At 30.6% G+C, this 21130-nt stretch overlaps 2 protein-coding genes across 3 annotated transcripts; one reads left to right on the top strand and one right to left on the bottom strand.

The window, feature by feature from the left end:
- The first annotated feature begins 12415 nt into the window (after nt 1-12415).
- Nucleotides 12416-15823, top strand: LOC129320332 (ADP,ATP carrier protein ER-ANT1). 2 transcript variants are annotated; one of them, XM_054965737.1, is made up of 4 exons: nt 12416-12690; nt 13833-14121; nt 14457-14828; nt 15167-15823. In XM_054965737.1, exons 2-4 carry the CDS (start codon nt 13855-13857, stop codon nt 15446-15448), a joined length of 921 nt encoding a protein of 306 aa, XP_054821712.1. In that variant the 5' UTR covers nt 12416-12690; nt 13833-13854; the 3' UTR covers nt 15449-15823. The 2 variants fall into 2 exon arrangements, with proteins under 2 accessions (XP_054821712.1, XP_054821711.1); XM_054965736.1 differs by having other exon boundaries at nt 12416-12728.
- Nucleotides 15824-17041: 1218 nt separating this feature from the next.
- Nucleotides 17042-19987, bottom strand: LOC129320333 (protein HEADING DATE 3A-like). The gene is made up of 4 exons (XM_054965738.1): nt 19774-19987; nt 19600-19661; nt 17642-17682; nt 17042-17331 (listed from the first exon to the last, which is right to left on the bottom strand). Exons 1-4 carry the CDS (start codon nt 19975-19977, stop codon nt 17108-17110), a joined length of 531 nt encoding a protein of 176 aa, XP_054821713.1. The 5' UTR covers nt 19978-19987; the 3' UTR covers nt 17042-17107.
- Between the last annotated feature and the right edge of the window lie 1143 nt (nt 19988-21130).

Genomic DNA, 21130 nt, shown 5'->3' with positions numbered 1-21130 from the left:
ATTACTAACAGTAAAAAAGTTAGTGTGGGCTTATGATTTAATTAATAAAATTAAATTAGTAATTAATTTACAAAATTAATTTTTTAAAATCAGTTAATGGATGATTTTTTTAAAAAATAATATATATATATATATATATAGTTGTGGGACTCATGGTAAAAAAAAATGAATGTGTGATCTATCATTAAAAAAATATAGGTGTGGGACCTACATTTATAAATTTTAAAAATTTAGACAATACATAAAAAATATTAAGATTTTTATATTTTGAAAGATCATATAGAATTCATGATAAAAATTAATAGTGAATATAAAATTTTTAATAAATATAATATGTGTTAGATATGCAAAAAAATTACCAATGATAAGAAAAATACTTATGGGACTTGTAATCTAATTAATAAAATTTATTCACATCGGATGAAAAACATTTGTCGTATAAATTTTCATTTGCAAAATGTTAAAATTTTAGATAAGGTATAAAAAATAATAAAATTTTTATATTTTAAAAAATCATGTAAAATCTATAGTAAAAATTAGAGATAGATATAAAATTCTTAGTAAAAATAATGTATGTTAGATATGTAATGAAATTTATATAAGAATATCATAATTTAGATCAAGAGAATTTACTATATGTTTATTATTAACATAGGGCAGTGAATCATAAAATAGTTTGTGTGATAATATATAGAACAAGTTTTTATTCATATTTTTTAAATACAGAAGGTATAAAAATATAGGATTATATTATTTATATATAAAAGTTAATTGTGGTTTGAAAACCTATCATTGATATAATTACGTGCTTTAAGTCTAAGTAAAAAAAAACACGATGAGTTTTAAGTTAATTTATAATATTAATGAATTTATTGTATACTGCATACATAATTTTTTTAATAATTATTATATTACTTGTAATACTTGTACATATGATTGATGAATGATATTATAGCATGGATTATATTATTTGCATGATTTACAACTATTATAATTATAATTTATAAATAATAATAATATAACATGAAGTGTAGCATGGATTATATTATTTGCATGATTTACAACTATTATAATTATAATTTATAAATAATAATAATATAACATGAAGTGTAGCAGGATTCATCAAAGTGTATGTTTTTTTTTAAGATGATACATGGGTAACAAATTTTGAAAAAGAATAAACTAGGTTATATTTTAAATTGTGGAAGGTAAGAACTTTTAAAAAATATTGATATTTTTTTAATATGTATAAGAGCAACATATTGCATAATAGAAGTCATTCTTTATCGATATCTTTTTATTAAAATTTTAATCTCATACTTGTCAGTTGTGGTAATGTCTTGAAAAATAAAATAAAAAGTTGTTCCTTAAATTTTAATTTACACAGGATAATACATTTTAAAATAAAATAAGGTATTATTTATATTCTTAATATGTATGAATATAACAAATTTTTAAATAAAATATTCTTTAAATTTTAATTTGTATAAATTAATAAATTATAGATAAAATACACTAACATTCCTTTTATTTTATTAAAATTATAAATACTTTTTCTTTATTTTTACAACTTACATTTAAGTTTCATTACTAATGTAGTTAGGAATTTCAACCTAAAAAAATGCAGTTAGAAATATTATGTTAAATATTTTAAAATGTTTAATTTAGTATTTGTATTTATGTTGAAAAAATTTAAATTATTAAATCATCCTTATAATTTATTTGTCTACCCTCTTGCTTTTTAATTTAAGGAACTTCAAACAATTTTCAACCAATAAATTTTTAACATTTAAGTATGACAATAATTCAAAAATATCTTATCAAAATTATAAAATTTAAATAACATAAACATAAATTATATTAACTCATTTATCTCTTAGTTCATTAAGTTTTTTTTTTTTGCACAAACCTATTTGAAATATTATTTTTAACAAACTTACTCTTTTTATTAAAAACACGGGGCTTTTTTTAGGAGTTATTTCTTATAAGTTGGATATTAAAAAATATATAAATTTTTTTAAAATTTTTAAGCTGTAATCATTATTTTTTTTTCAAAAGTTCTCTCAATGAATGATATACTTTATATTTATTTTAAATTAAAAAATCCTATTGAATAGTAAATATAAAATAATAGTGTTAGTCTAAAGGTAAATAATTATTTTATTAGGGTAAAATTTGATTAAAAATGCTATATATTTTGAAAGGATGGAATATGTATTTAACTTTTTTCTAAATAAATCAATTTATATGACTAATAAATTTAAAATATCAATACAAAATTTAAAAGAATATATTCAGAATGATATTCTAAATCAACATACATAACTTAACTGTGAGTTAATAGTTGAATAAATAAAAATAAAAATTTAAAAGTTAAAGATATATTTATATTTTATAACTCCTTAACTATCAATTTTAAGGTGGATTCATATAGATTTTAAAAATTAAAAAAAAATTGAAATATCTCTCCTTCATAAGCTCTGTCATTTTCACTGTAGGTGATTATATACGCAAAATTATACTTTTAATGTATACAAGGGTAATAAATTATAAAAAATAATTTATTTTTAAAATAAGGTAAAGTTATATTTTGCTGCTTGTAACACTATTATTGTTGTAAAGCTAACTTTAAAAAATTTGTAAGACTTTATTTTAAATGTTAAAAAGTGGGGTTAAACTTTTTTAAATTGATTGAATTTAAAACATAGAAATAAGAGGCAAAATAATCAATTTCATTTTAAAAAAACTTTAACACAAAAAGAATCAAATCTCTTAAAATACTTCACTCTTTTCCTTATCTAATATCCCATGCATCACTTGTGGCGAAATCTAGTCCTTCTAAAAATCTATCCAAAAATAATATAAACTATTTTAAAAATTATATTTTTGAGTTTATAATTGATTTAGACATACATAAAGATGCTTGGATATTTTAAAGAAAAATATTATTTTAGATTCACAATTGATTTTAACATATATAATGGGTGTTTGAATACTTTCTAAAAAATATGATTTTAAATTTATAATTAATTTTAATATGTAATAGCGATATTAAAATGTAATATTTTCATAAAACTATAATTTTGACCTTTAAAATTAAACATAGAAGTTATCCAAATAAGCCCTTGGCTTCCCGCCCGGTGAACTCAAAATTTCATTTTTCATTCACGTTGGGAAATTGGAAGTGCTTTTGGTTGCCACCGGAAGAGTGCACTAAAAAATATGTTAAATTATGTCTAATTCTTCTGAAATTTGGAAAATATATCAATAATATTTTAATCAGTAAAACTTAATAATGAAGCTTCTAAACTTTTAGGTGTGTGTGGTTACCTTCTACCATCAATTATATACTTCCTTAATTTTCTATATATTTTTAATCTTCTCAAACTTTGACTTGTATGAACAAAGCTCTAAGTTTAAGTTATATGTGAACAAGTAAAAAACAAAACTAGTAATGAGAAAGTTATTGTATAATATTGTCAAAAAAAATGTTATTGTATAAAAATATAAGTTCAATGAGGTTTGTTGTAAAGTTTTAGTAACAGTTATATACATGTATAGTGAAGAAATTTTTATACGTGATGATATAAAATTTAAGTAGAATATAATTTAACTTATTAAAAATTATTAGAGAAAATAAATGAAAAATCACATAGAAGTTTCACAGAATCTCATTCTCATTCCCATCATCTGCAAACCAGATTGAAATTTCAGTGAGTGAAAAGAAAGAGGCAGAACCATGTTAGCATTTTTTTGTTTTTCCCCAGGAAATGAACAATGAGAGAACCTCACCAGTGTCAGCCAAGTCATGAGGATTTGATTTGATTTTAGCGGAACACCAGCACGGTGAGAATTTCGAGCATATATTTGTTCATGGGCACCTCCTTCATTCTCTACTTGCTCAGTGGTTTTGTGGTCGACGCTTCCTTCGGCAGGTGTATCGCATTACCCCCATCAACTCTCTCTCTCTCTCTCTCTCTCTCTCTCTCTCTCTCTCTCTCTTCTTCTTCTTCTTCTTCTTCTAAACTTTCTATTATTTAGTTGCCGCCTTTCTCCAATAAGCCGAGCTTCTTTGTTTGGGCATTTTTGTCTTAATATCTCCATTTTTCGATCCTTTCTTTCACAAATACCTCACTATCGCCATCTTTGCAACCGTGCAAGCAACTATAAAACACTCTTGAACCTAATCATACTCCATGTATTGTTCATTTGCACATACGTAAGCTTTGTTTAGCTATCAATCTGGCGAATCAAGAGTGTTGAAGTTTTTAATTATCTAAATATATTTGTCTTTAAATGCCAGGGGATTACAATCCTGATGATATACCAACAATAATTTCGAGCCTGCACCCTCCTAAATGCAAAGCCGCACCTTGTGTTCTGGCGAACAGCATATAGCTGATGGTTCCTTAATGACTTTCACGTCGTGTCTTCCTCAACGGAAGCTTTGAGCACTAGAAGGCAGCACAGGTGACCTTAGAAGACTGAAGGAGACGAAAGGTAGAATGAATAAAGACGTTCTAGCAAATGCACGTTAAAACTTATTTGTCATTAAAGTTCATGGGATTTTAGAGTTATTTTTGCATTTCACGAGACTTTTTGATGATTAGAATTCTTCCATGGCATCTCTGTGTAATTTTCCCAAACTAAATTTGACAATGATCTGCCTTGGTCTCTAAGAAAAAGTAAAATTTGAGCTTACAAGAATTTAATGAAAATAATCGAATTTAAAATAAATGAATTATTAAATAAATCAAGTTTAATTTTTATATACTTGTAAAATGCAATATCGATTGAGATTTGGGATGAGGGCTCTCTCTTGAAGCCATTGAGACCCTTTTCTCAAGGTCTCTTTGGATTATGTTTTTTCATTCCATTAGACTAGGATATTCTCTCTTGGTGGTATCCTTTGCAGTGGCAGACTTAGACCATGAGCCAGTGGAGGCAATCCATTTAAAAGAAAAGACAACTATTATCACACCACATGAAATTATGTTAATATCATGTAAAATCTATATATAATCAAATATTTACATATCTTCTAATTGTTGTCTTTGTAGTTTCGTATTTTGAAATCATTTAAACTCACTATTAAAACCATATATCATCATAAACAACATAATTCAAACCTGCAAACCCTTCCATTAATTTTATTTAACTTGTATTTAGCTAAATAATAACATTTATAACTCTCAACAACTCAAAATCAATACTTTAGAATATAGGATTCATCCAAAACCAAATACACATACACATGGATGTATAAAATCATCCAACCTGAGCATAGAAAGCTCAAACAACTTGAATTAGTTCTATTTAGATCAATAAGTTTGAACCTAGCCCCTAAGATTTGAAAATCATCAATGTCATTCCCAAACCTAACTTCAAAAACATGTAGCAAAAAAGAGGAATGTGATAGATGATTATCTTCGTTATTTAGAGCTCAAAATTTCTTCAAAATAATGTCCAAGTGTTGCCTAGCAAAGCCTTAAGTTTCCCTCTTTGTTCCTCCCTTCTATTTCAACTATCTGGTTTGCACATTTAAAATTTCCTAAAATGCATAGTCCGTTTTGATGGATTTGTCCATTAGCCATAGCCAATGGTATAACTTCATTGGTCTAGTTTCAAAAATTCATAACTAATTTTACACATTTCCAAAAATTGTGATTTATGACTCTATAAAAAACTTGAGGTGTCTACTTTTTAATGTAAAAAAAATTACTCAAAAACATTATCACGTGCTTTTTGATAATCTTTAATTACAAAGATAACTTGTTTTTCACCCTCTTTCAAGCACTAATTGATTACAAAATCATTTTCTAGTGTATTCAAATATTCTTAAACTCTCTTGAAATATTATTAACCTAATTAATTCAAAGGGTAAGAATTTGGCATGTTACATGTTAGCTAGACTAAAACAAGCCATGCAAAGGAGCAATTTAGTATTTATCTCAATGAAATGATCGTTCAATTCCTGAAGTTGTTTGTCCACAATAATATAAATTAATTTAACTCAATAATGATGTTCTACTATAATATTTTGAGCTTTACCTCTGCAATGCAATCTCTCTTTAAACAAAAGAAGGTCTTCCATGTTTGGAACATCAATATTATGCATATTGCAAAACAAAGTTACATCATCCAAAAAGACTCCCATCACTATCTCTCATAACTTGTAGCTATTTCTTTGAAATGTCAACCAAATTCATGGCATTAACAATACTGATCTCTTTTTTTTGTAATGTCTGTGAAAATTAATGTGAAATACCTGATACATTTTTCGTTAAATATAAAGTAAATGCAAAATCAAAAGTTTCTATCAATTGTAAGAGACCATTAGCCTCAAGCCTCAGCTCTTTGGTACGCATTTGAGCCATATTCCTTTATAATTTCAAGCACATTAATCACAAAAAAAATACATTACTATTAAATTAACCAAAGTTGCATAATGTGAGCTCCAACGTCTATCAACACCTTACTTAAGGCTAACTTTTTGATTCAAGTCTTGTCCAATGAGAATTTCTCCATTTTTCGTTGCTTCTCTAATTCTAACTATTTATTTTTCATGAAGCATATCAATTAGTCTTTTACAAGAACCCCCTAAAAATATTCAATAAAGCAGACACCAAATTAAAAGGAAAAACAACTTGCAATGTGATTCTTAATAATGGCAACTAAGGTAAGTTGTCATTGATAATTGCATTATAGGTCTCAACGGCAACGGCATGAACAATATCCTTATGGATTTTATGATCAAATGAATGATTATTTTTAGGAGCTTTATTTGAGATAATATTTTTTATTGATTCATTGTGATCAACAAGAAACTTTAGGAGTTTAAGAAAGTTACCTTTGTTAGCTAATGAACATGATTCATTATTATTATAAAAGGTTAATTCTTCCTTTAAAAGAAAGCAAGTGTAATCAATTGATGCGATCTAACATTTTCAATATTAGTCTCGAACTTATTCACCTTACTTGGCAATTGCAACTTCTATGTGTTAATTTTGATTCATCAAATCTTAGTATTTCTTCCATGCAATATTGATTAGGGCTTTTAATATGTGACAAGAACCTTTATTTTTTATTCCAATTTGTAAATCCTTTTGTGACAAATAAATCACGAGCCTAAAAAGATAATGATACAAGCAAAATGCTGCATATTTTTTTATGGCATACTCTAACCAATTTTCCAAATTCATCAAATCAAGAAGGACAAAATCTTCTCAAAGTCATCCCAATTCTTCTGCGGAGAAATTATGTTGAGTAGGTTAACATAACATGGTCCCTTTTATAAATTAAGTCCTTTACATCTTATCCCTCTCATTATGATAACAGGATGAAATTTTAACTTGTTTTCCTACAAATCATCTAAAGATTGATTCTCTTCTCTTTATTGTTTGGGGATTTCACTGACGATGCATACAAGAAAATTGATGTTCCTCACAAGGTAATTTCTTTTAAAAAAAAAGTATTTTCATTTTATTTTTAAAATTCAAAAAACTTGTAATTCACCTACTGTAAATTAAAATAATCCAATCAGTATATTGAAAAAATATCTCATCACAAACAAACAAATAGAAATAGAAATTAATTTTATGATTAAAAAGGTAGGGAACCCACAATCCAATCTTGGAATCTAGTGTCAAGATTCAAGAAATCTTTTCCTCGCAAATCTTCTCGATGCAAAGTAAACAAAGATTCCTTCAGTCCAACAAGTAACCAAAAAAAAAATCTATTAAACGATCATTTAAAAACTAATAAATCAAGTTTCTGTAATCTTCTTGGCACCACAACTTGCCCACCTCATTTTCCAATGATTCGAATGCCACAATAGAAAAGGATGGAACGCAAGAAGCTCAGTAGTAAGGCCGTCTCATAGTCACTACCTGCCTGTCTTTTCAAGCTTCAAAACAAGTGGAAAAACAACATACCATTGTTGGTTCAAAAGCTGGAAGTTCGTCTCAATAAATTGTCGGGCCAATCACATGACTCATCCTATTAGTCGAGCATAGTTAACGCTACCGTGACGCAATTTATCTCTTTTACTCTCCTCTTGTCCGCTATCCCCCCTTGGTCTCTGGTTCAACCTCTCAAACTCTAACTCTCCATGATTTTCCCAAATCCAAATATGAAAACAAGTTTTCTTGCTTCACGTTCACAATCAAAGAGATGATTAAATAAAAATTGAAAATTACTTGTGTTCAGTGTTTTTCTCGCTAAAGCTTTAAGGCTTGAAGTGCCAAATCTCCCTTCTCTAGTTCTTCGGTTCTCCCCTTCTGCGGCTGATTCTCTTGTGTATGGGGCACAATTTCTCAAAGCTAAGTTTCTGTCTTGAAACCCGCCACTCTACTAGCCTATTTTCATTTTTAGCATTGTTTTATTAGATTTGATAACTTGAAATGATATTGCAATTTTGGTTCCCTTTTGCTTGGTGAGGATCGCTTCTTCATTTATCTTATGCATGTTTGCTTTGTCATGAAGATTGGATTTGGGCTTCGGGTTTAATATTAGTTGGGATCATTGATTTGATTTGGGCCACGCTTCATGGGGTTCAAAAAAAACAGAGAGAGATAAGTAGAGGCATGATGCAAAATCTACCCCACATATAATATACATCCATGTAATTTTTTCAACTTTAGGGTTGCATATTGATCATGACCTGGGTCAATCCCCGCTCCTTTGTATTCTTGAGTTTTGGTTCCTTTGTTTGTTCTCAATAAATTATAGTATTCTGGAGTTGGCGCCTGCAATAAAATAATTTGAACCTATTCATCAATTACGATGTTCTCGACGAGGCTTATTGCTGGGATTGTGGATAATGGGAGAATTCATCCATCTAAATTATGGAAAAAATAATAATAAAATATTTTTGAATTATATAAATAATATTTTAATCCTTCAAAATACCATAATTATCTTAAAATCCTTAAAAACTTGTCTGTTATTAAAAAAATAATGTAAATGATTAAATTATTTTTAATTTAAATATTAATTATCATTGACAAGTTTTATTTTAAAATTCAGAATTTTTTTCTTAAAATTATAAAAATTTAATAATAATTCATAAGTTTGCATTTGAAATCCTGCTATTCTTTTAATATTATAAATATCAATTGTCATTCATAAGTTTTATTTTAATATTCATAATTTCTTTTAAAATTGCAAAAATATAACATCAATTCTTAAGTTTGCATTTAAAATTTTGAACTAAGAATAATTTAATCATTTCTATTAATTTCTTAATAATAAAAAAGTTTCTAAAGACTTTAAAAAAATTGTGATATTTTGGGAGATTAAAATGCTACTTACATAATTCAAAAAAAATTATTATCATTTTCTCTAAATTACAAGCCCTAGTTCAGAAATATTGGAAACTCCAAGATGAAATTCGTGTAACGCAATGTTTTCAAAATTATTTTGTTTTGTTCTTCCTAATTCCAATCTGCTCTAAACCTATATGTAGCATATCATTCCTTCCTATCCTTGGTTGCTTCAAGGAAATATGATTGTTCTCCAGCGTTGGCTTGAGTTCACGCCTTTAAATAAGATAAAAATTTGATATGCTCCTATTGCGATCCATGTCATTGGGCTACTCTTGGATTTATACACATATGATATAGCTTGTGCTGTAGGCCAATCTCTTGGATACTTTCTGGAATGGGATGATAAATGCGCGTTCGATTTTTTTTTTTTTAATATTACATTCAAAAGTAGTTCTAATTATATGAGATCAACACATACCTTCAGCTTACTAGACTAATTTAAAAAAAATTATTTAAACATAAATTTCATTATAATAATTAATTTTTATTAAATTAATTTTTAGTAACTGAACATTTGGCAAACTTACTTTGATTAATAAAAAATTGAACAAGCATTAAGATGGTCACGTGAACTAGGTTAACCCACACAAACAACATAACCTACTGACTATAGTATAGTTGCCATACTTATTTGCTGGGACAAATTTTTGTTTATTTATTTTTGAGATAAAAATGTTTAAAAGTCAATTCTTTTAATCCGAAGACTAATAAACAAATTAAGAAAATTATGCAAAAATCTATCACCAGTAAACTTATTGCTCTAAGGTGCCTTAAATTTGTCTAAGGACCTGAGTCATTTAGAAAAATAAAGATTAATAATTAGGTTACCAAAATGCCATTACTTATTTTTTAAAGGATGTACATTTTTTAAAATATTTAAGTTGTGTTTTCATGAAAACTGAAGATATATTCAAATATCCATGACCATTATCACAAAAAGAATAATTTTTCAGAATATTTAGTTGCATTTTCATAAAAATTAAAGATCTATCTTAATATACATGAATGTTATCATGAAAATTAAAGATATATTCAAATATTTATAATCAATATCATGAAAACATTACCCCATCGTATACAACACTGTCTTATAAATGCAGATTTCTTCTAAGCATGCGGGGAAGTTATCATTAGATGCAAAATATTGTCATGATATTACATATTTTGCTAGGTGCAATTAATTTTCCATGGATTAAAATACAATTTTCTACAGTCATATGCAAATATCTCTTGAAAAAAGCAAATATTTTTCGTAAGTGCACATTTCTTCATCCACGTGCAAGACATTTTTCCATCAAGTGCAAAACCCTATCTCAAGGTGGCATATGTCATCGGGCACAAGACATCTTCTACGGTATGCAAATAACTTCCATCATATGTAAATATCCTGAGTTAGTGCACATTTCTTCCATAAAGAAATTTAACATTTTCAGATATTGATACTAAAGGACCTTGATCATTTTTTTATTCCGGTAAGTGCATATAAGTTATTTATATCGTTCTCAGATATTAACACCGAAAGAGCTTAGTCCTTCCATGGATTCTAGGTTTCTTAGCGCAATAAATTTGTTGACTAGGGATTTTTATTTTTATTTTTTGCCAATGTTGACGAGGATACTAGACAATTTCCCTTAAAAAAAATTGAAATCCAATTTAGGTAATATAAAAGGCCATTATTTGAAATAATAATAACCAAGAATAAGATCATTTAAATTAAAATTCTTAAATGATCAAAAACATATTTGTATTAAACATGTAAAAATTAAATTTTAGAAAATAGTAATCTATCTTAAGTTTTGACACGCGCATGTGTTGAATAATTAGTTTTTTAAATAATCAAACTTATTGATTGTAATTGACACTGTTATTGAGGTTATAATAATAGATGGAAAGTGGAGAGTACATTTTAGTTCTTTTTCATGATTGTAAAATTAGGAGAGTGACAAATAAATCCCATTGAAACGAGCAAATGAAAAATAAATAATACCAAATGATGTTATTACTTTGAAATCCTAATGGAATAATATGACAAACTTTTTTATGAATTTACTTTTTTCGTTTGATAATATAAGATGTAGATTTCATTGATATTAGAAATATTCTCCCTTAAGATATGAAAGGCAAATAGTAGACTTCTCCTACTTAAATTTTTATATACACAAGGTTTGAAATTTAAATATCCAACCACTTGTTTAAGTGACGGCGATCATTACCACTCATGCTAATGTTAATTAATGCGAATTTACTTTGTTGACCCTAAACCCAAAAAAAAAAAGCATAACTGCTAAAACCTGATATGAAGTTGTTAAAAATTAAAGTATAATTGTTAATATAAGAAATATAGTTATTAATTTTATCATGCAATAGCAAGTATTTTTCCTATATTAACAATTTCAGCTTAATGATTAATAACATAGTTAATCATAAATTTAGTTTAAGAATGCAATAACAACCATATTTTTTATGTTAATAATTTTATATTTAATATTAACAATTTTAGTTTAGGTTTTAATTTTTGCACTTTCTATTATTTTGTAAAGGGTTAGAAACATCATTTTGTAAGTATCTAAGACCTTCAGAGTCATTATTTCACTTCACAGTTCTATTTTGTCATTTTCTATCATGAAGGGATTTATTTATCATTTTGCATAATACCTCAGTCATAAAAAATGTATAATATATTATATTCTTTCTAAAGAATATACTCCCTTCATTTTAAAATATAAAGTATTTTTAATTAAATATCACAGTTAATAAAATAGTTATAAATTTTTAAACTAATCTTATCTTTTTATATTTATCATTATCAAACATTGTTTAGTAAATATAAGGTCATTCATTAATAGAAATATTTTTTTAATAAATAATGATTATATTTTGAAAAATTAAAAAATGTCTTTTATTTTTAAACATCTAATCCTTTAAAAAAGCTTTTCTAAACAAAGGGAGTATTTATTTTTTCATTATAAAAAATAAAAAAGCAATGGTCACCCTACACACACATATTTATTAATGTGATAAAAATTATATAAATATAAAAAATTATATTAATAATGGAAATAGAATAAAAAACTTGTGGTCCGAGAAAAACAAAGGATAGAATGAAAAAGGCCTGGCAGCTTGGCGGGGTCGATGATTTTGGGTGCATTACGCGAAGCCGGCGACTGAGAGAACCTCGTTGCCGGCTGTGACAGCGGTGCCGGAGGTGAGAGAAAATCCGTGGCTGGGGCATTAGGGCAAGAACGACAAGAGAAAGTCAGGAAGTCAGGTGGAAGGGAGTTTGGTGCAGCAACGTCGCCGTCGGGTGAAACTTGACGGAGAGAAGGGAATCGGCGACGGAAGTGACAGTGGCAATAGAAAACTGGTGGGTTTGAGTGCGTTGCCGAAATTTTTTCGTTCAAGGTCTGGATCCGCCACGCCTAATCTCTCTTTCCATCCAATCTTTTCAATTATAGTCGTTCTCTGTGACTATTGCATTTGTGTGGAGCAAAGATTTTCGTTTGAGTTAGAGTGGACAATTTGCTGATGTTCGGGTGTGCAAATCTGTCATGCTTATTCTGTGCAAATAATTTTCCACCTATGAAAATGGTTTGAATATTCAAGTTCTCTTCGTTAATCTATCCAAATAATTTAACGTTAAATGGATGCAAAATAAATATTCAATCCATTCCACTTCTGGGCAAATCCGGTACAAATGCCTCTTTATCGACCTGCCCCTTTCCTGGACCCAGCTTTCCCCTGCCCCTGGCGCGAAACATCTCTCCTCCGTTTGAAGGAAGAATTCAAGCAGGTGGAAAGAGGCTGACTTGCATTTGCGTGGAATTTTTCCCTTTGACCGTATATATGTATGTAGTTTACCTTGGGATAATCACGTAGACTTGTAAACCTGTATAGTTATGCCCTTCCAACTAAAGTTACAATTTTCAAACGAGGAAGAACTTCGATGAAAAGACAATGAAAGTTTTAAAGAACTTTTGAATGTTTGCTCTTATTTTGCTCTGCTACAGGCTAAAGCTTATAAATATTCATAACAATTGCAAAATTTGTGAAATAATTGCTTGGTACAATATGCATATTGGGGTTGACTTTGTCCGCACGTTGCCTTTCTCTGAGTCAGTGTAGCTTTCAAAGACTGATGAATGCCCAAAGTAAAGTTTGGGAGCCTATAGTTTTTCTCATATCTGCACCACGACACTAGGTTTTGTTGGATGGTATGCAAAATCTTTTTTTCTTTCTTTCTTTGTTTTTTTTTTTTTTTGTTTTTTTTTTGGTCAAAGATGGTGAGCATATTCTAATCATACATATCTTTAAGGTTTGGAATAAATTGAGTATGGTGACACGTATACAACTCACATCATTGAAGCATGTGCCTTCTGTTCTGCTAGGCATCACTAATTCAGTTTTTCTGACATTAAACATTGGTTTTTACCGAAATTTAGTCTATGTATTGATGGTTATCCTTATTCACAGCTCAGTTTTTAATTAACTTTTGGTCGCATCACCCAGGATCAGAAAGAGCTGATAAAAAATGGTAGTGACGTCTCCACAATATGATAGATTCTCAATGGATTTTGTGATGGGAGGTGTAGCGGCTATTATATCTAAGAGTGCAGCAGCACCAATAGAGAGAGTTAAGCTTTTATTGCAAAATCAAGGGGAAATGATAAAGAGAGGACAACTCAAGAGACCATATTTGGGTGTATCTGATTGCTTTAAGAGGCTCTTGAGGGAGGAGGGTCTGTTTGCTTTTTGGAGAGGAAACCAAGCCAATGTTATACGGTATTTCCCTACACAAGTGAGTTATTAACTTTTTTGACATTCTGATTAATGTTAAAGAACCCCTTCCCTTGTGCTCCTTGATTTGATCTCACTCCCTCGTAGTCACTAGCCAGAGATGAGTGATTTAGTGAGTAGGATTTTAAATGTGAGGATAATTATTTCTTTTAGGCTAACTGAAAATATGTGTTAAAAATAGTGTACCCTTATTTGCTCCTGTATTTAGTACTCTCTGTTGGTAATGGAGGTAATTCTTGCTGGTAAACTTGTGCCTTTTCCTTCCCAATCTATTCTATGCCCAATTAATGTTGGTTTATTGAACTATGTTTGAACAAACACTTAATTGGTCTATAGGCTTTCAATTTTGCATTCAAAGGTTACTTCAAAAGCATTTTTGGGCATTCCAAAGAGAGAGACGGGTATATTAAGTGGTTTGCTGGAAATGTGGCTTCAGGCAGTGCTGCAGGAGCTACTACTTCGCTACTACTGTATCATTTAGATTATGCTCGTACCCGATTAGGTACAGATGCAGTAGAATGCCATCCCAGTGGTCAGCGCCAGTTTAAGGGGCTAGTCGATGTATATTGTAAAACCTTATCAAGCGATGGAATTGTTGGGTTGTACAGGGGATTTGGAGTTTCAATAATGGGAATCACCATGTATCGAGGCATGTACTTTGGGATCTATGACACCATGAAACCTCTTTTCTTAGTCGGGCCTTATGAGGTATGTATCTGTACTTTTTACAGATTATATCTAACTTGCATCCAAGGGGGAATGATATAATTGAATGCTTCAAACGAGCATTTTGAGGTTCTTTTGCAATGGAGTAAGTCTTTTTGGCTAGGCTTTCCATGGTATGTGATTTAAGGAATTTAAAAAATTAGACATTTTTCCCCCAATTGTGAATGTACCTGTTTTTTCTTGCCATAGCCTTCTATTCTTAGATGCCTTGATAATTTGGCTTTTCAATTGCTTAAAGTGATTCAAAGCATTGATGGAGTTCTTTGTGCCATACTTGTGCATTCCTATCCTGAGTCCTTTTTACTGTTGTCCTTCTACAGGGTAATTTTTTTGCTAGTTTCTTGTTGGGTTGGAGCATTACATCGTCTGCTGGGGTTTGTGCTTACCCTTTCGACACACTAAGACGGAGAATGATGATGACATCTGGGCAGCCAAATAAGTATCGTAATACATTGCACGCTTTTCATGAGATTGTGCGACATGAGGGTTTCTTTGCTCTATTTCGGGGAGTCACAGCAAATATGCTTCTTGGTGTGGCAGGAGCGGGGGTGCTCGCGGGATATGATCAGCTGTACCGAATCTCATCAAGACACGGTCTCTAATATGAGCCCAAACGGGGAGTTTTGAAATGAAAGTCTGAATTATTGAGATTTTTATGGTGGCCAATCCATTCAAATTGGTTCACTCTGCTTCCATGGGCTGCAAAAGCTATCCATCAAAATGCCATTTCCTGTGTCTGATATACAATTTAACTACAGATTTTATGGTTATGTATCTACCCATTGAATAGAAAATTGGAGACGACATGGGACGCTGGATTAGACATTTTTCCTATTCATTTCTGATCTGATGCATTGTCATATGTTTTTACTCTCCGTCGCCCCTCCCCCTTCTCTCCATAAATAATAAATTTGTAGAAACATACTGTTCATTTGTTGTATCCAAATTTCTTAATGCAAGTTGTGATTATTAAAGCACCCTTTGGTTGTAGTTTCGCTTTGAAAGAGAAATTCGTACTTTAGTGGGGGAGTTCCTTGTTTTAGTTCAATTTATTTGTCCAAACTATCAAATTTTAGAGAAAAATTAAAATCTATTTTGAGAAGAGGGCGTTCTTCATGTGGCGTGTTCGCGATGACGTTGTAACCATGATCATGGATCCATCATCGGATGAGCATTGAAGACACGACCTCCATGGCCACTCGTCTCATCTTTCCCTTTCTTCTCTGGATTCCATCATTCTGATTCCCCATGCAATATCTCTTCCTCACCGTTGAGATATAGAGTGCTTTGCTGTAAATTGACTGTTTTTTTTGTTTACTACAAGGCCATGATAGAATCATGCAAAAAACTAGAATCAAGTATTGTTGAAAGCCACAAGGCTTATACAATCACTAGGCGGATTATCAAATAAAGAAATATCAAAAGTATCAGTTGAAGTCTTGTAAGCCATGAGGTTAGCACATTTGTTAACTTTTCTATAGGTGTGATCAAAGATTATCTTTTAGTTATGCATGATAAGGTTTTTGATGTTATTGACAATGGTAGAGAGGATGATTATGAGGATAACTCCAATAAATAAAAGATAAGGCCTCTTTAAAATTAAAATAAACATTTATTTTAAGAATTTTAGTATTCCAACAAAGATTGAAACCTTCTAAGATTTCTATTAATTCTGCACGGTAAATTGACTTTAACACAACTAAAAATATCATTAATGTCTATAGGGTAAAAAATAAAAGAGAAAAGTACTGTTACTAAAAACAAAAGAGCAAGGGCAAAGTCACATAATACGGGAGAAGTATAATATAATTTTCTTGGAGTTTCAGCTACAAAGAAAAATACACTTGGTTTATTGGATATATGAAATTCATATGCTAGAGTGTATATATATATATATATATATATCTTCATCACGAATTAATCTTTAATATTAAACTAAAATATGAGTCTCGTATATTTTGCATGAAATCTGATAAATGAACTGAAATATTTATTTTTACAAATAATAAGACTTGTATGCATTTTTCTATATTATACCAATAGTCGTCAAGATCGGAAATCTAACCATGAAAGGCAAATATATTATAATAATAAGGAGGAACATACATCATTGAGGGAGACCTATATATATATATATATATGTATGTATGTATGTATGTATGTGTAGAGCATAAGGAAGTAATTTCCAAGTTCTGATGGATCTTATTATATCTTGGATGGAAACTAAACAGCAGCGATAATTAACGAGTTATAGTTTGTGATTAAGCTCTCCTTCCACCAGTGCCACTCTCTCGCTGGCAGTTAAAGTAAACAGCAGCAACCGGCAAGCCCAAATTATAAAGCTCCGCAAAGTCTCTGGTGTTGAAATTTTGACGCCATCCTGGAGCATACACCGTTTGCCTTCCCGGCTGCTGAAACAACACGAACACGTAACGATGAATCCCCACTGTTGGTCGTGGACTCTCGTAGCACACGATCTCTTGTCCTGTCAAAGCCCCGCACGATTGTTAATTTACTATAATGAGCCACTACACTACGTTGCCCGCGGGACTAAAATGATTCTATTTCAAATCCAACACAACTCTTTTAGTTCAATTAAACAGCAATTGCCGAAGAAAACAAACGAAATTAAAATCATAGGGTTTGAAGAAGATTCTTAGTATTTCAAACATTTATGTAGCCACCGCGTTTGTTTTACAACGACATGGAAGCTGGGGTTGGAACCAAAAAAAAAGAAAAAGAAAAAGAAAAAAAAAGTATATTATATATATCAATACTGTCTACAGTGTGCTTACCGAAGGTTACTCCTGTGCTCGCGGGAATATCAGTGACCAACCTGGTCGCATCCATTCAAAAAGAAAAAGACACAGTTAGAAAAGCAAACATGCTTCACACAGTACGCGTGCGCGACATGCAAAATGTCCGCACTCACAAACGTAAGAATCAGGAAAATTGTTCCGCTTTTAGAAACCAATAAAATTAAACCATTGTTTTCTAAACTTTTAGCGTCAAACCAAGCATTCACTTAATTAGTCCCTTTCTTTAAAGTTGATTTACCTAAACTTTGTCTCACACCCTTTTTAAATTTCTGGCATATTACAAACTTCACGTGTTAACAAAAAGTGATGTAATGATATTTTGGACTTTTACCTTCTAGTATTAAAATGAAACGAATGCCAGATAACGGTTTTGATCAATGCGATTTGAGCTGTAATAGAAAAAAAGAAATTGTCTTCAAATAATGCCCACAGGAGGAGTGAGGAATGAAGATATTCTCGTGGTCAAGTGCTCCTCATATATGCCCCTTTGACAAGTTACTATGCGGGTCAGGGCCAGCGCCATGGAAGTTTATAGGCAAGTAATACGCTAGCCTAGAGCCCCCGAAAGAACTCATATGAGTACCCCTAACACTGGTAGTATGAGAAGATGAAGGGATATATTTGCATAATTATATACTAAATGTCAAATAAAAAAAAATAAAGCCCTACTTCTTCTTCCGTTGGAAACCTTTTCATATTTTCAAGATAATATTTAATTATTGGGTTAGCTTTAACCTAATCATTAATCATTAATTATTAATTATTTTTTTTTTTACAATTTTGACATCATCATTTCTAGCTCTCTCTCACCTTTTGTCTTGACTCTTCCATGTTTTTAAATCTTTTTTCTTGTTTTTATTTTAAAATCTAAAGAAAGCACATTCTCTTCCAATCTTTCTATTCTAGAATACTCTTGGCTTAACAAACATTTTTGTTCCAAATGGCTTGCACAAAGCATATGAACTCGATAAATTGGAGTCTGGAGATAAAAAAAGGTTGGCTTTCGAAGATCTCACGCAACTTCATTCAAAAGCTCATCACATTCATAAGCCTTTTTTCGTTGCAATCAGGTACGTTTGTTCCTATCTTTATTTTTTAAAATACAAAAAACTATGTGTAGTGTGTTTTTTTTATTATTTCTGATGGTAAAAAATGTCAAATAAAAAGTATGAATTTGGCTGTGAAAGATTAAAGGAAGAATATTAGATTGGACTAGCCTTATCATTTATTAAGAGTGAAATGTTACATGATCATAAAATTTTACCATCTCAGTTTGCAACTCAAAAAATTAGACAAGTAATATAATTATTGATAATTTATTATATATTAGGCTTTTTTACTCACTTAACTTTAGACCTTAAAATCTGTTGACACGGACCATGTAGGATCATGGAGAACAACTGATTTTTTGAGCGAAAACGTAAGCATAGTACTCCCTCCGTTTAAAAATATAAAATATTTTTTAAAAAATTAAATATTTAAAAATATAAGCCATTTTTAATCTTTTGAGATATAATCATTATTTTTTTAAAAAATATCTCTATTAATAGCGACTTTATATTTATTATAGAGTGTTTAATAGAGATAAATATAAAAAATAAAATTAATTTAAAAATAAATAAATACTTTATTAAGAGTAAAATTTAATTAAAAATATTTTATACTTTTAAACAGGAAAAGTATCTTATTTTACCCGTTATTGGATTGCCGTAATATCTTAATTTTTTTCACTCAATTTTCAAAACAGTCGAAACAGTACAGTTAAAATTTTAAAATTTCAAAGACTTTCGTATCGGAGTCGGATGCGTGTCAGAGCAAGAAAGCCGTCCAGCAGGTGATGAGTGATAAGTGAGATGATAACTGATGATGACGTGTGTGTGAGATTTGAGGATGACGTGCGTGAGAGGGAGGGAGGGAGTCATGTGATGACTCACCAGTGCAAGTACTCTCGTAAGTTTGGGTCACTTGGGCTAGGTGAGTCAGGGTCGACCATGACCTGCATTGTGTTCCAATTAAGAAACTGAGACAATAGTTTATTTCACCAGCAAAGCAAGAAGGCAAGCCAGTGGCCTTGCAGGGAACAAGATAAGAAGGAATAATGGAAGTACCAGAGTGTAGCAGGTCCTGAGGTCGCGTCCGCCGCCAACTTCGATCCTGGGTGGGCTAACAACCTGCGCGGGCCTGAGCTCACGACTATTGATGACTTCTCTGTTATTGGGGTAGATGACCCTCATAGATACTGACCTGGTAAAGGGCTCCACTACATCCCCAATTACTCTTCCTACTGCCAGAGGATCCACTTCTCTTCTCATTGGTTTGCTGCCTCGCCCTCACTTGTACGCCGCTACTGCCTTGCTCACCCCTGAACCTCTATTTATATCTCTTCCGTGGCCCCTTCAGCCTTCAACATTTTCTATCAACAGAATCTCTTTCCCTGTTTTCCTTCCTCTTTTTACTTTTTATTCGTTGACTTTCTCCCCCTCATGTCTGCCATATTCTTTGCTAAAGCTTCCAAATATTAGTTGTGGCGTAGAAAATAACCCAAGTATCTTACACTCATCATTTTTTCGAGGAACAAAGCTCGAATTTTACTTCCCCCCCCCCTTTCTATCCTTTAAAAATATGTTATTCAATTTAGATCATTTTTGCCCATTTTAAAATTTAAATGCATATTGAATTTTTTTTTCAAGAATTATATATAAGGAATCATTTTTTGTGACAATAAATATATCCTGCTCAATTTTCAGAAGCCAAGTGGTCCACTATGAGTTAATTCATTAAATAACTTTACTAATAATTTTTTTTTGGTTACATGACACGCGTCATAAGCTTTGTGCATGCCAATTGATGGGCCTAGATGATTGCAAATCAGATATTTTAAATCCAAATGGATTTTGTTATCATGATCATATATATTCACTCTTTGGAGATGCCAGATCCAAAGAAGGATATTAGTTTGAAAGAATTAAAAGTACACTAGCAGAAAGTTAAAGAGAGAACATAGAACTTGTAGTTTCATGAAATGAAGGGAAAGTGTATTGCAAATACATAAATGTAATTAGAAGAATGGAAAGAATGAGTTGAAAAGTTTAAGACGAGTAATAAGAATGGTAAATTGTTGAGATGGGTGGCTTGAGGGGATTGAAGCGGAAGGGATTTGAAAGCATGTTGGTGGGGAAAGGGAGCAATGAGGATCAAGAAATGGAGGTTTGTCTGTCCATAGACTGAGTGTGAGGCATCAAGCTAATTTAACAAGGTGGCGACACCGCATTTGATTAATGACCCCTCGACCATTATGGGAATCAACTCAGATCACCCGTTTCTCTTTGGCACCAGAATGGCAATCCCAACATCTCATTCCCATAATTCACTGCCTCTTATCTCTTCCGTCATTATTCTGCTCCTTTCTCTTCTTTTTACACTTACACATTTGACCGGTCCGATCCATTTTAAGTCTCTTTGCTT

The sequence above is a fragment of the Prosopis cineraria genome, unplaced genomic scaffold (genome assembly GCF_029017545.1).
Source record: "Prosopis cineraria cultivar Desert tree isolate PC_DT_omini unplaced genomic scaffold, ASM2901754v1 PC9, whole genome shotgun sequence".
NCBI classification, from domain to species: Eukaryota; Viridiplantae; Streptophyta; class Magnoliopsida; order Fabales; family Fabaceae; genus Prosopis; species Prosopis cineraria.
The sequence above is the reverse complement of the archived record's forward strand: the minus strand, read 5'-3'. Positions and strand labels throughout refer to the sequence as shown.